This window comes from Cynocephalus volans, chromosome 15 (genome assembly GCF_027409185.1).
Source record: "Cynocephalus volans isolate mCynVol1 chromosome 15, mCynVol1.pri, whole genome shotgun sequence".
In the NCBI taxonomy this organism is placed as follows: Eukaryota; Metazoa; Chordata; class Mammalia; order Dermoptera; family Cynocephalidae; genus Cynocephalus; species Cynocephalus volans.
This window is the reverse complement of record NC_084474.1, coordinates 76,239,087-76,255,627: the sequence shown is the minus strand read 5'-3', so window position 1 is coordinate 76,255,627 and position 16,541 is coordinate 76,239,087. Positions and strand designations below refer to the sequence as shown.

Genomic DNA, 16,541 nt, shown 5'->3' with positions numbered 1-16,541 from the left:
ATTTACTCCTAGCATTTTATTGATTTTTGTTTGGATGTCTTAAGTGTCTTTTATTCCTTTCTTTCTGATCTACTGTTTGTCTTCTGTATTTGTTGGTTCATTGACTTGTAGATAACCTTTTTTTTCTCTTCATGGATGCCATTTTTATTTTACTAGTGGGTTTTGATTTTTCTTGGGTTTTTATGGCAGTGGTAGTTATTTTTCAGGTACCAAACCCAGTACTCCCTTGAGAACTTCTTGTAATGGTGGTCATGTGGTAGTGAACTCCCACAGTTTTTGTTTGTCTGAGAAACGTACTATTTGCCCTTAATTTCAGAAGGATAGCCTTGCAGGGTAGTGTGTTCTTGGCTGGCAATCTCTGTCTTTTAGTATTTTGAATATATCATCCCATTCCTTTCTTGCTTGTAGGGTTTGTGATGAAAAGTCTGATGTTAGTCTGATTGGAGCTCCCTTATAGGTGATTTGATGCTTCTCTCTTGCAGCATTTGAGGTTCTCTCTTTGTCTTTGAGTTTTGGCAATTTGACTATAACATGTCTTACAGTAGAGCTTTTTGGGTTGAATACGTTTGTGGATCTCTGAGCTTCCTGAATCTGAAGATCTTTGTCTCTTCCTATACCTGGGAAGTTTTCTGCCACTATTTTGTTGAATATGTTTTCAATGCAATCTCCTTTTTCCTCCCCTTCTGGAATACCCATGACTTGGATATTTGAGTGCTCAAGGTTGCCCGATATCTCTCTTAAACTTTCTTCAATGTCTTAATTTCTTTTTTCTTTTTTTTCTGCCTTTGTTATTTCAAACAGCCCATCTTCAAGGTCAGAATTTCTCTCTTAGGCTTCTGTTAGCCTGCTGCTTAAACTCTCTGTTGTGTTTTTTATTTTATTGAATGAATTCTTCTGCTTGGCAAGCTCTGCTACATTCTTTTTCAGGGCATCGATTTCCTTGTACATTTCTTTTACAGGTCCTGTATACTTTTCCTCATTTCATCATGTTGTCTAGCTCAGTTTTCTTGTATCTCATTTAGTTTCCTTAGAGTTAGCACTTGAAATTCTTTGTCTGACACTTCAAGAGCTTCTTGTTCTATAGGATCTAGAGCTTGAGAGTTATTACCCTTTGGTGGTGTACTTTCTTGATTTTTAATATTTCTGTTATCTTTCCTTTGATGTTTAGTCACTGTGGCATGGGATTTCACAGTCTACTTGCTCAATAGTATTGTCTGTTTAGGATGCTGCTGGGGCTGCCAATTTGGCACGGCTGCCTCAGTGTCTGCTCAGTCACCCATTGGTGCCTCAGATCTTGGGCCTGTCTGGGGAGGTGCCTCTCTGGTCGGTGCACACTTGGCCAGGCTGGGGATTGAGTATAGCGGTGGTGAGGCCTACCTGCTCAGTCACACGGTGGCACCACGGGGTGCATGGTCTCCACAGATCTCGGGTCTCTCCAGTGGGGAGTTTCTCTGGTTGGCGGTCACTCAGCTGGGCTGGGGATGGAGTCCAGTGGTGGCGAGGCCTACCTGCTCAGTTGCACACTGGTGCTGCAGTGTGCATGGTGTCTGTGGATCTTAGGTCTCCTAAAACACAGCCATTTATGTTTGTACTTCCAATTGTATTCCATTGATCTGTATTTCTATTCTTACACCATACCACACTGTCTTGATTACTGCAATTTTGTAGTAAGTTGCAAAATCAGGAAGTATAACCCTATCAACTTTGTTCTTTTTCAAACATGTTTTGTCTACTGTGGGTCCTTTGTATTTCCATATAATTTCTAGGAACAGCATTATCAAAAAACACTGCGATATTCATAAAGATTGCATTGAGTCGGTAGGTCAATTGGAGGAGTATTGTCATGTGATCATAAAAATGATACTTAAAAATATTACCACCCAAAGCAATTTACAGGTTTAATGAAGTCCCCATTAAAATACCAAGACATTCTTCAGAGAAATAGAAAAAACAATCCTAACATTCATATGGAACAACAAAAGACCCCAAATAGCCAAAACAATCCTGAGCAAAAAATAAGTAAGTAAGTAAATAAATAAATGAAAAGCACACTACCTGACTTCAAGTTATACTACAAAGCTATAGTAACCAAAACAGCATGGTACTGGCATAAAAATAGACATTCAGACCAATGGAACAAAATAAAGAACCCAGAAATCAACCCACAGACTTACAACCAATTGATCTTTGGCAAAGGCAGCAGGAACATAGGTTGGGGAAAAGACTGTTTCTTCAGTATGTGGTGCTGGGAAAATTGGATATCCATATGTAGAAGAATGAAACTAGACCTACACTTCTTGCCGTATATCAAAATCAACTCAAAATGGATTAAAGACTTAAATATAAAACCTGAAACTACAAAACTCCTAAAAGAAAACATAGGGGAAACTCTTCAGGATATCAGCATGGGCAAAGACTTTATGACTAAGACCCCATAAGCACTAGCAACAAAAGAAAAAAGATAAGTAAGTGGGATTATATCAAATTAAAAAGCTTCTGCACAGCAAAGGACACAATCAACAAAGTGAAAAGACAACCTAAGGAATGGGATAAAATATTTGCAAACTATACATCTGACAAGGTATTAATATCAGAATATATAAGGAACTCAAACAACTTAGTAAAAAAACCAAATAACTCAATTGAAAAATGGGCAAAGTAACTGAACAGACATTTTTTGAAGGAAGACATACAAATGGCCAACTGGTACTTAAAAAAAATGCTCAACGTCATTAATCATTGAAGATATGCAAATTAAAATTAAAGTCACATTGAAGTATCTTCTCAACCCATTTAGACTGTCTATAATAAAAATGATGGAGAACAGCAAATGCTGGCAAGGATGTGAAAAGAGGAACACTCTCCTACACTGTTGGTGGGACTGTAAATTAGTACTGCCACTATGGAAAACAGTATGGAGGTTTCTCAAACAACTACATATAGATCTACCATATGATCCAGCAATCCTACTTCCAAGTATATACCCAAAGGAATGGAAATCATCATGTTGAAGGAATACATGCACTCCCATGTTCATTGCAGCTTTATTGACAATAGCCAAGATATGGAACCAACCTAAATGTTCATTGATGGATGACTGAATAAGGAAAATGGGGTATATATACACAAGCAAATACTACTCAGCTGTAAAAAAGAAATTCTGCCATCACAGCAACATGGATGAGCGTGGAGAAAATTATGTTAACTGAAATAAGCCAGGCACAGAGCGAATAATACCACATGTATTCACTCATGAGTGGAGGCTGAGAGAGAAAGAAGGAAGGAAAGAAAGACCACAGTGGTGTGTTGGACTTGCAGAGGGAGAGAACACATCTAGGGTTGCTGAGGGGGGAGGGGTAAGGGGAAGGGAGGTTAGGGAGAAATTGGGTTGAGTACTCGGGGAATAATTGCTATTTGTGGTAATAATGGGAATGATGATAGTATTGATCTGGTCATCATATTTTGGGCACGGTGATGGTCAGCTTTGTACACCATGAGTATGCATAATCAATAAAAAAATTATCAAAAATGTAGTTAAAATATAATACAAATCTTTCCATGAACTGTTTGAAGTAACCTCATATGTTTTATCTTGAGAGCTTATTCTCATGAATTAAAGTAGCTGAATTTCTTTTTTTTTAAGAGTTTATTAATATTATCTTTTTTTACATTCTAAGATACTGTTGCAGAGCAGTTGGGGGAGGGGGAGAGGAGAAGTGGGGAAGGAAATTGAGTAGGAGAAGGAGGAAGGAGCAGGGTGTGGTTGAGGCCCATGGCACCCCGCTCATTCCTGCAAGGGAGCCCAGGGGGCTTCCAGTGGCAGCTTGGTCATTTCTGGGCTGAATGCAGATGTCAGGGGGGTGTGGCTGAAGCCCTTGGCCCCCCACTACAATGACTCAGGAAAGCAAGGGGCTTCCAGCAGTGGCTCAGTGGTTGTGGCTGGGCTGGTTGCAGGTGTTGAGGGGCATGGCTGAGGCCCCCAGTCCTCCCCTCTCCCTGGCTTGGGAGCCCAGGGGAATTCCAGTCCTCCTGGGTTTTATAGGTGTTCTTTGGTGATATGAGAACTTTATTAGTTAATTTCAAACTTTGTCTCTGGTCTGTGGATATTTTGTTTTTTCTTTCAGTTCTGTGTTGGATTATTCACTGTTCCCACTACTTAAACCCTGCACTGGAACTAATTTGTTGTCCTTTGCTTACTTCTAAAATGGGGGAACTTCTTGTGGGGACTAGCACTTGAGCCCTGTAGTTGAGCTAAATTGCTGCTTTGCTTCTAATTCCCTGGGGAAGGCTTTTTGTGCAGCTCAGGTTTTAATTAACTTTGTAGGTAATTCTGGGTCTACTGAGCTCTGGTATACCCAGGTTATGTGCAAACTCTTGTCTGGGCCTGAGTCTTTTCAGCAAACTAAACCCCCTGTAGTTCTATATTCCTGACCAGTCTACACAAAGTGGTCCTATGCTGATTGGGGCACAGATCAGCTGTCCATTCTGTGTCCCAATGTTCCCCCAGTGGGCTTATCTCCCCCACTGCCTGCATTCCAAACACTTCCCATGGGACAAGCCATGGGATGACTCTTCCCATCTCTTGCGATGATGACTCACCAGCCTCTGAACGGCTCCTCCTCTTAGTTGTTGTGGCTTCTCGCTCCTGTGTGGGTCCATGGGAACCCTGTTAGTGGTCTTGCTGGCCTGAGGGCCACTAAGGTCCTCTTTTCCCCTGAAGCGTCCAAGCAACTTCATACGAAGGGCACAGTTACGGTTTTTGCCATCTCTTGCTCTGTGTGCTCACCAGCTCCAGCCTTGAAATGGCCAGGATTCAAAATGGTAGGAGTGATCCTTTCTTTCTCTCATTGTGGCTTCTCCCACCTTCATGTACTCTGTAGGTCTCTTCTCCTCTTCCCCTGAGCTCTAGAGGCCCCAGCTTGGCTGTTGTTGCTTTTTAACAGTTGTAAATTTGTTGATGTGTGGGAGAGAGTGATGCTGGGGACCATCTATTCTGCCTTCTTGACCGGAAGCCTAGCTGAATTTCTTAAAAAAAAAAAAATGTTTAATTTAAATATCATTGAAACCTTTCCTAGCAATGTGGCCTGGGTATCTGCTTACAGCTCTTCAAGTATGTAAAAACCCTTGTCTAGTGTTTTCACTTCTTTTTAGATGCCAGTATCTCGTATTGACAGATGTGTGTAGTCTGTTTCTGAGATACTTCCTCCTCTTCTCTTTCTAGGTAGAACTCTGGCTTATTTGTAATAAGAATGAAAGTCTGTGAAAGAAGGGCAAATTCGGCTTTTTTAAAAATTCAACTTCTAGATGGTTTGGATAATACTGGCTAAGTAGTGATGTCCATCCTTTGAGTGACAGGCAACTGATGCCTGTTCCCTTCTGCAGATGGTAATGCTTGTGTGAGTTCTAAGAAAGGACCCTGATGGGTACCCCTCCTGCTTCACTGTTTGGTGTGGGATGCCTGGGATCCCTTAGACTGTTTTCTTCCAATAGTAGCTCTAGCCAGCAGAGGTCTACTGAATATCTTAGACTCCTTGGCTTGATAGGAAACCTTCTTTGTTAGGATATTAGCAACATTGTTCAAGTTCAGCTGCATATTGCCATGTCCTTTTGGCCTTGGAAAATTTCCTCATCCTGTATGTAATCAGTGAATTCTATAAGCCTCTGTATTTCTGTCTCCTCCTCTGCCTTGACATCACTCTTACATTTCATTTTTCCCATGATTAGTATTCCAGAAACAGATCCGCAAGTGTGTTTCCTAAACAGAAGTTCACACAGGAAAGATTACATCACAAATCTTTAAAAATGGTTCTCCTGGAGTCTTTTTGCTTTTGGTTTCAAGGAAAAAAACTATGCTTGTCACTTCTGTTGGAGATGAGGAGGGAATCATCTCACAGTAAGAAGAGTGCACCCACAAGACTATACCCCTCTCTCCAAAGACTTCCATCTTCATTCTTCTCTGAATATATATATATATATATATATATATATATATATTTAAGTTTGTTGTTGATGGTTAGCATTAGAGTGACAAAGGGTACTAGGCATCTAGGACAACCCCTCAATTGCCTGCAAGGGGTTTTGACACAGTGGGTTAGTTAAAACCATTTAATCCACGTCTTTGAGCCTCATTCACCACTTTTTTGGGAAAAGGAAAATCCCTCACAATATTCCATTAATTATATTTTGAATGTCTAAAAATCTGGAGTTAATTCATTTAAACAGAAGTGAAGAATTATGAGCTAAAATTACTATTAAAAGATAGGATCATTTATGTTCATATTCACATTTAATAAAATTACTGCACTAAATTGATTACATAAATGGATTAAATCCATCATCTGTTTCTGTATCTATGACTTTTGCCCTGTTATTTTGCCATTTCTCTTATTGAGGAGGCAGAGATTATATACCTGCTTCTTGTTTCTTGTTGAGGCCAACAGAATATTAGCAGATATGGCACATTGCAGGGACCAGAGAGATTCTTGCACATTTCTGCTTGTCCTCCTACTCATCTCCATGGTTATGGCTTCGAGTCTGAGCTAACCTGCTGGCATGGATGTCCTCCTTATTTCCAAAATTCACTTGGTAATTTTGCCAAGTTGGATACTGAGAGATAATTAACTCAGCTGGATAAACTATTTTCTGTTATAAGTTAAAAATTGAAATACATCACTGAGTTTAAACTAAATGCCAACTTTTTATTTTCTAAAGCTTTGTTAGCTTGGACAAATGTTCTCTAAAGGTTTTAGCTTTTCCAGGTAGAAATGATGGAGCCTGGGCTTAGAACAGTGGTGATGAGAGAGAAATTTACAGTATGAGATATATGAGGGGTCTTCAAAAAATCCATGGAAAGAGTCACATTACCTTTTAATTCTATTTTTCCATGAACTTTTTGAAGTACTCTCCTATGTATATAGAAAAGCAGAGAATAGGGAAGGAAAAGCCTGACATTGTTTGATTCCCAACTCTGGTCCCTTCCTGAGAGCCAGCTGGATTTCTACTTTGGTTAATTTCCAAATTATTATGATGCCTGGGTATCATAATATTTCTCTTTTATAGCATAAATTAGCTTTGAGAAGATAAATATAAGTAAATCAATGAAGCCAAACTCCATTTCAATCGTTTGAACTTTCCATTGGTGGGAACGGGTGCCAGAGGTAAAGCATTAACTTCGTCAGATTAGCACTGGATGTCCTCTCTTTAGTTCAGCACAAGATTCTAAATTACGCACTTTCTCCATGTGTGTTTCTGAGTGTGTTCAACAAAAGTCATATAAAGGTACGTTTCTACTTTTTTATTATACCAGCACAGGGAATTGATTGTTAGCATAAGAATATTGAATTGAGTCCTCAGAGCGGGGAGAAGACCCTGACAGAGAGAAAACAAGAGGAGGTTGGATGTCGTCCTTGTGCCCCTGGCATGAAGGGTGTGAGGCGCAGTTCACAGGAATTTGACAATTCTGTTCTAGTACCATATATTGCTATAGGCTGTGTGACCATAGGTGCCAGTTTTTTTTGCAATTCAGTGGCTTTTTCTGCATTTTAAATTTTAATTTTTAAATTATAAATTGACAAATTACAGTTGTATGTATTTATGGGGTACTAAGTGATGTTGTGATTATGAATACAATTTGTAATAATTAAGTCAAGTTAATTAACATATTGATCACATCAAATAGTCATACTTAGAAGTTTCCACTAACTCAGTAAACCGCGTAAGTTCAAGTGATGCAGTGGAGTAAAATGGGTATTTTAAAGTCACCTAGCTGTTTTATCCCTCGATACCCTTCTCACATTTTCCCATTAGTCCTGATGCATGAGGATTTTGTTGTTGTTGTTTTCAATCATCTTGCTGTTTAAGGCAGCCTTCCACAGTGCTGTCAATCTCTTTCTCAGCTCAGTACCTTCAAACCTGATGCTCTGTCTCTGAGAATCCTCTTCCCTCTAACTCATCACCTGGTAACCCTTAAAGTTCTTCCTATTTTACTTCAGTGTGGGTCTGCAAAGATTACTCCCTTAAATTAGTGAATTAATTAGGCTCTCGTAACGTTCTGGGCACTCATATATTTTTTTCCAGACATCCTATCAAACTTGGTAATTGTTATTTTTGTTTCTATTTATATAATTTCTGACACACACACACACACACACACACACACACACACACACACACACAAACATACACCACATATAGTTTCAAGAAGGCAAGATTAAACATTTTCATCAAAATCATTTCCTGAGAATGAACACCTAGATTGTTTTTATATTTTGGCTATTGTGAATAATGCTGCCATGAACATGGAAGTTCAGATATCTCTTCGGCCTACTCAATTTATTTCCTTTGGAAACACACTCAGAAGTGGGATTACTGTATCACATGGTAGTTCTATTTTTAATTTTTTAAGGAATCTCCATACTATTTTGCATAGTAGCTGTACTACTTTACATTCCCATTAATATTGTTCAAGGATTCTCCTTTCTTCATACCCTCACCAACACTTGCTGTCCTGCCTTTTTTATAATGCCATCCCAATAGGTGTTGAAGTGATATCTCACTGTGCTACTGATTTATATTTTTCTGATGATTAGTGACTTGAGCACTTTTTCATATATATGGTCATATAATTGGATAAAGAAAATGTGATATATATGTATATATAAAATGGAATATTATTCAGCCATAAAAAGGAAGAAAATCCTGCCATTTACAACAGTGTGAATAAACGTGGAGTACATTAGGTTATGTGGAATAAGCCAGACATAGAAAACCAAATATTGTATAAACTCACTTATATATATAAACTAAAAAAGTCAAATGCATAAAAGCAAAGATTGGAACAATGTTTACCAGGGGGTAAGGGATGTGAGGAGATACTGGTCAACATGTACAAACAGTTCTGGAGATCTAAGGTACAGCATAGGTGGTAATGGATGTGTAAATTGGTTTGATCGTGGTAATCATTATACGATTACGATGTTGTATACCTTAAATATATACACCCTTTATTAGTCAATTAGCATTAAAAAAAACCCTATTTCCTGAGAGCTTAGCAGAATAAATTACATTGCATGTTAACTGTAATTGCTAACAATGGCATAACTTCAATACAATTGCCTGCTCACGGACATTTCTTTTTTGAAATCTTTGTCATTACAAAATAGAACATGTTGCCCTCAGTGAAATGAAAATAATCCAACTGGCTTATGGCACTTCATTTAGAAGATAGGGAGAGTATACTTTGCTGTTTTTTAAAAAACTTGAATTTTATAACTTTCTAATTTAGGAAAACATTTTCTTATTCAGTTAATTGAAGTTTTTTAAAAATTGTATTTTCCATTCTGGAAAATCTATTATCCTACAGCTGCTACTCACATCCTATACCATGGCCTTCGATGAACTTCTACAATATGTAGGTGACAGAGGGAAGTTTCAGATTATGAATATTATCCTTGTTCTACTTTTAACTATCCTGTCTTCTCCTAATGACTTTGTGGAGAACTTTTCAGGGGCTCTCCCTGCTCACCGTTGCTATGTCCAATTCCTTGACAACCCCAAATTTGAAGCCAACAACACTGTAAACCTGACAGCTGAATCCCTGCTGAGGATCTCCATCCCAAAGGGCCCAAACCAGAAACCGGTTCAATGCCGTCGGTTCCGACAGATCCAGTGGCAACTTTAGATCCCAATGTGTCAGCCATCCACAATACTGAGCTGGAGACAGAGCCATGCCTGGATAGGTGGACATATGACCAAAGTGTTTTCACTTCTACCATCATTACTGAGGTAATAGACGAACAGTAGGTGACCAGGAGTGAACTGAATGTGGATCTATGCCATGATTTTATGAGGCCTCAGACACAGTTTCCAGCTTATGCAAAATATTCAAGCCTAAGGAAAGGGAATAAGAACTAACAATTTTTGAATATGTAAGACATTCAGGTCTCATGCTAAGTGTATTAGCTTGCATTTGTGTGTGTGTGTGTGTGTGTGTGTATGGTATTTTTTCTCCAGATAGGTGTGGCTTCAAAGCCAAGAAATATAGTCTTATGTCTTTGGCGTATACTTTATGGATTTCCATTTTTATATATTTAAGAAAAGAATATGGATCGCCTTTGTCCTATATATAAAAAGAGAATAAAAACCACATTTTATAAGACTTTTCATTGAATGTGTTGGAGATATCATAGTGTTATGATTAAGAGTGAAGTTTGAGGACTCAGATGGTCTGGGTTTCAATCTTAGGTCTGTCAATCACAATTTAGCATCTTTCTGCTTATTTATTTATTTACTTATTTGTCTATCTATCTAGCTATTTATTTATCTATTTATTTATTTATTTATCATTATACAGTGTCCCTTTACCAATTCCTCCTTTTCCTCCCTCCCTCTTCCGCTTTCCCACTGCCAGCAACTACAGTTCTGCTCACTTCTCTTAACAAGTTCAAAGAATTATTGTGATTGCTGAGTCTTTTTTCCCTTCTGTTGATTTATTTGTTTATTCATTTATTCATTTTTATTAGTTCCCACATATAAGTGAGGATATGCAGTATTTCTCTTTCTATGCCTGGCTAATTTCATTTAACATAACTTTCTTTTTTTTTTTTAAAAAATTTTATTTTGTCGATATACATTTTGGCTGATTATTACTCCCCATCACCAAAACCTCCCTCCCTTCTCCCTCCCCCTCCCCCCCAACAATGTCCTTTCTGTTTGCTTGTCGTATCAACTTCAAGTAATTGTGGTTGTTATATCTTCTCCCCCCCCACCGGTTTTGTGTGTGTGTGTGTGTGTGTGTGTGTGTGTGTGTGTGTGTGTGAATTTATATATTAATTTTTAGCTCCCACCAATAAGTGAGAACATGTGGTATTTCTCTTTCTGTGCCTGACTTGTTTCACTTAATATAATTCTCTCGAGGTCCATCCATGTTGCTGCAAATGGCAGTATTTCATTCGTTTTTATAGCTGAGTAGTATTCCATTGTGTAGATGTACCACATTTTCCATATCCACTCATCTGATGACGGACATTTGGGCTGGTTCCAACTCTTGGCTATTGTAAAGAGTGCTGCAATGAACATTGGGGAACAGGTATACCTTCGACTTGATGATTTCCATTCCTCTGGGTATGTTCCCAACAGTGGGATAGCTGGGTCGTATGGTAGATCTATCTGCAATTGTTTGAGGAACCTCCATACCATTTTCCATAGAGGCTGCACCATTTTGCAGTCCAACCAGCAATGTATGAGAGTTCCTTTTTCTCCGCAACCTCACCAGCATTTATCGTTCAGAGTCTTTTGGATTTTAGCCATCCTAACTGGGGTTAGATGGTATCTCAGTGTTTACAATAGCCACCAAAAAAATAAAATACTTAGGAATTGAGTTAACCAAGGAGGTGAAAAATCTCTATAATGAGAACTACAAACCACTGCTGAGAGAAATTAGAGAGGATACAAGAAGATGGAAAGATATCCCATGCTCTTGGATTGGAAGAATCAACATAGTGAAAATGTCCATACTACCCAAAGTGATATACAAATTCAATGCAATCCCCATCAAAATTCCAAAGACATTTTTCTCAGAAATGGAAAAAACTCTCCAGACATTTATATGGAACAATAAAAGACCACACATAGCCAAAGCAATGCTGAGCAAAAAAAAAAAAAAAAAATAAAGCTGGAGGCATAACACTACCTGACTTTAAGCTATACTACAAAGCTATAATAACCAAAACAGTATGGTACTGGCATAAAAACAGACACACTGACCAATGGAATAGAATAGAGAATCCAGAAATCAACCCACACACTTACTGCCATCTGATCTTTGACAAAGGCACCAAGCCTATTCACTGGGGAAGGGACTGCCTCTTCAGCAAATGGTGCTGAGATAATTGGATATCCATATGCAGGAGAATGAAACTAGATCCATACCTCTCACCGTACACTAAAATCAACTCAAAATGGATTAAGGATTTAAATATACACCCTGAAAGAATAAAACTTCTTAAAGAAAACATAGGAGAAACACTTCAGGAAATAGGACTGGGCACAGACTTCATGAATATGACCCCCAAAGCACGGGCAACCAAAGGAAAAATAAACAAATGGGATTATATCAAACTAAAAAGCTTCTGCACAGCAAAAGAAACAATTAACAGAGTTAAAGGACAACCAACAGAGTGGGAGAAAATATTTGCAAAATATACATCTGACAAAGGATTAATATCCAGAATATATAAGGAACTCAAACAACTTTACAAGAAGAAAACAAGCAACCCAATTAAAAAATGGGCAAAAGAGCTAAGTAGGCATTTCTCTAAGGAAGATATACAAATGGCCAACAGACATATGAAAAAATGCTCAACATCACTCAGCATCCGGGAAATGCAATTTAACATAACTTTCTATAAGTTCATCCATGTTGCTAAAAATGGCATAATTCACTCTTTTTTATAGCAGAGTAGTATTACATTGTGTAAATATACCACATTTTCCTTATCCACTCATCCAGTGATGAGCATTTAGGCTGGTTCCAACTGTTGGCTACTTTCAATAGAGCTGCAATAAACAGGGGAGTACAGGTACCCCTTCAACATAATGATTTCCATTCTTTTGGATTTCCATTCCATTCTACTACTACCTAATAGTAGAATAGCTGGGTCAGATGGCAGTTCTATCTGTAGTTGTTTGAGGAACCTACATACCATTTTCCATAATGACTGCACCATTTTACAGTCTCACCAGCAGTGTAGGAGTGTTCCCCTTTCTCTGCATCCTTACCAGCATTTGCTATTGTCAGCCTTTTTGATATTAGCCAGCCTAACTGGAGTGATGTGATATCTCAATGTGGTTTTGGTTTCCATTTTCTGGATGCTGAGCATTTTTTCATGTGTCTGTTAGCCATTTGTATATCTTCCTTTGAGAAATGCCTATTCAGCTCCTTTGCCCATTTTTTAGTTGGGTTTCTTGTTTTTTTGCTAGTAAGTTGTTTGAGTTCCTTGTATACTCTGGATGTTAATCCTTTGTCAGATGCTATTTTGCAAATATTTTCTCCCACTCTGTTGGTTATCTTTTCACTGTGTTATTGTTTATTTTACTGTGAAGAAGCTTTTAGTTTGATATAATCCCATTTATTTATTTTTCATTTTGTTGTCTGTGCTTTTGGGATTATATTCATAAAGTTTCTGTCCAGTCTTACTTCCTGAAGTGTTTCTTCTATGTCTTCTTTTAGGAATTTTATAGTTCCAGGATGTATATTTAATTCTGTAATCCATTTTTGAGTTGATTTTGGTATATGGCAAGAGGTATGGGTCTAGTTTCAATCTTCTATGTATGAATGTCCAATTTTCCCAGCACCATTTATCAAAGAGGCAGTCTTTTCCCCAGTGTGTGTTCTTGGTGCCTCTGTCAAAGACCAGATGGCTGTAGGTATGTGGGCTGATTTTGGGTATTATGGACATTTTCACAATGTTAATTCTTCCAATCCAAGAGCATGGAATATTTTTCCATCTTCTTGTGTCCTCTTTAATTTCTCTCAACAGTGATTTGTAGTTCTAATTATAGAGATTTTTACATCCTTGGTTAACTTTATTCCTAGGTATCTTATTTTTTTGCTGACTATTGTAAAAGGGCTAGCTTTTTAAATTTCGTTTTCTGCTAGTTCATTGCTGGAATATAACAATGCTACTGATTTTTGAGTGTTGGTTTTATATCCTGCAACTTTGCTGAAATTATTCATTAACTCTAGGAGTTTTTGTAAAATAGGCTGTTCTATTTATAGGATCATGTCATCTGCAAACAGGGACAATTTGACTCCATCTTTCCCAGTCTGGGTGCTCTTTATTTCTTTCTCTACCCTGATTGCTATGGCAAGTACTTCCAGTACTAAGTTGAACAGGAGTGGTGAGAGAGGGCATCCTTGTCTTGTTCCTGTTCTTAAGGGAAAAGCTTTCAACTTTTCCCCATTCAGGATGATATTGGCAGTGGATTTGTCATATATGGCTTTAATTGTACTAGATAATTTCCTTCTACACCTAATTTGTTGAGAGTCTTTATCATGAAGTGGTGGTGAATTTTGTCAAATGCTTTTTCAGCATCTATTGAGACAATCATATGGTTTTTGTCTTTGATTTTGTTGATGTGGTGTATCACATTTATTGCCTTGTATATTTTGCTAATGTTTATGGTAGAACAATTTTATATCTTGTTTTCCCAGGGAAATCCCATTTTATATTATTATCCTAGTATAGTAATTAAAAACACCAGTTTTTACATGAAGGATTAAATGAACAATATGTATAAAATATATTAAAATTGACAGACACATAGACGTAATCAACAAAAGGTAGCTATTAGTGTTCTAGTTTTGATCCTGTGCCTGGGACATGATCAGTATTACATCTCATGCTGAGTATAACTAAGTCCTTCTTCAACAAATGTGGAAATGGGAGAAAACTGAGATTAAGTTCCTCCCCTATAATCACATGACTAGTAAATGCTATAGAAGGTGTACTTTCATTTCTGTATAATTTCAAGCATTAGGTTATTTAATAAATATACCAAGGACCTTCCAGGGAGCAATTTCATTATTACAAAATGTTAATTCAAGAAAGTATGAAAAGTTTCTAATGAGTCAGGCAGAAAAGTTTATGCAAAGGAGAAAGAAAAGGAGTAAGTAAACAGAAATTTGCTCTGCAAACGGCACCTGGAGGAGACACCTTCAATCATCAACCCCACTGAATCCCAATATAACTCTGAGAGGACGGTAATATAATTCTGTAATTCCATAGGTGTAATTCTCAAGACAACATAGGTGTCAGAAGTCATCAATTTTCATATCATAAAAGATAATATAATGCATATACCATATACTTTAGTAGGGTCTAAAAAACCTTATAATCTCATTTTAATATTTAATCAGAAAAATTTATTACTTTTCATGTTATGATGTTATGAAAGATTCACATTTTAAGTGGATAAGGTAGTTTAGGTCAGGATTTGCCCCAAATGAGTTCAGGACAGGTCAAGTCTTGTTGATAAATAACTGGTAAAATTTACATGATTTCAGAATTTTTTGTATTTTGCAGTTGAGAAAAAGATACTGGATTTATACCTCTCTTTATCAAGAGAAGTTCTAAATACTCTCTACGAGTGAGGGATTTTAAAGAAAATTTTGAACATAAACTTTGGAAGTTTGCACTTTGTTGATCTGGTTTTTATTACCATCTATTATTCTACTTCTGTCTTCTCTTTTTGGCTACCTGGGGTGCTTTAGAATCATTTTTGTCATGATGATGAAACTGAAATCATAGAAAAATGTATCTAGTTATGTATTAGTCCCATGTCTCATTTTAAATAATCCTGTAGCTTTTATAATCTTTATGCAGTGGCAATTAACAGGACCGTCATGTACTTGATATATTGTATTAAAATACCTACTCCTACTATATCTTTAGTAGTTTTAAAATACATTTTCTTTTTTATGTTAATCTGTTTTTTATAAAATTTTTTACCATGAATTTGCAAAAGTTTTCTTAAAAATATATCTATCTTATGATATATGAAACAACTGTAAATTTGGGATTCACCTCTCAACATATACTATATTAATTTTGTACAGTTGTCCCTCAGTATCTCTGGGGGATAGGTTCCAAGACCTCCTGTGGATATCCAAATCCATGTATGCCCAACTCCTTAATATAAAATGGCATAGTATTTACATATAACTTATACATATCCTCCTGTGTACTTTACTTTTTAAAACTTTTTTCCATTGAGGTATTTTATTAGTATGTATGTATTACTTTGCTGGAAAAAGAATCCCAGAATTTTCCCTCCTCCGTGTTTTTGTCTTGCTTCTTCATGGTTCATGATGCCATCTGAGGCTGTCAGTACAATAAATCCAAACTGATGGGATGGGAGCAGATTATTTTGCCATTTTTCTAGATTTTTGAATTGTGCATCAAATCTGAGGCTGATCACCATTGTCACTAACCTTGACCTTGGGTAACTCACACTCTGGGTGTGTTTCTCCTCCATCTGTGTTGGACTAGAGAATCTAAGACTACTTGCAAATCTGAAAGCCACAAACCTTGTTTAACCTGCTTGTGTGCTTCACAATAATTTTACCAGCTCTGTGATCATCAGTGATTTCAGATTTGCCAATTAACCATGCTTTGTCATCACAGTTGGAAGCCGAATGGTGACTTTGGAGCATAGCCCAATAAGAACCTGGTGTTTGCCTCTGTTTTTGGCATTATTGATGCTCTTGAGAGTATCTTCCAGGAGATTGATGTGCACCATTATGGCTATAAAACATTCATCTTTGTACTATCTAAAATTGTGTTCAACAACAAGCATATCACATGGCAAATAGAAACACATCTATGTTACATGTCTCCAGTCACCATGTTGGACTTTTCCCATGGGTGTGGACTGTACTATGTACTAATAAACTTTTGAAAGCTCTCGCTTAGAGAGAGGAAAGGAGGGGCGAGCACATGGAGTTAATCTCTAGATTACTTATAATATCTAATAAAATGTAA

At 37.3% G+C, this 16,541-nt stretch overlaps 1 protein-coding gene and 1 pseudogene across 1 annotated transcript in view; one reads left to right on the top strand and one right to left on the bottom strand.

The window, feature by feature from the left end:
- Window positions 1-9,382: 9,382 nt before the first annotated feature.
- The window catches only part of LOC134363716 (solute carrier family 22 member 22-like), a 43,284-nt gene continuing 36,125 nt past the window's right edge, over window positions 9,383-16,541 (top strand). The window contains 2 exon segments of the mRNA XM_063079272.1: window positions 9,383-9,671; window positions 9,674-9,783. Of these exon segments, the coding sequence (XP_062935342.1) occupies window positions 9,383-9,671; window positions 9,674-9,783 (399 nt within the window).
- LOC134364149 (small ribosomal subunit protein uS8-like) lies at window positions 15,754-16,299 on the bottom strand (annotated as a pseudogene).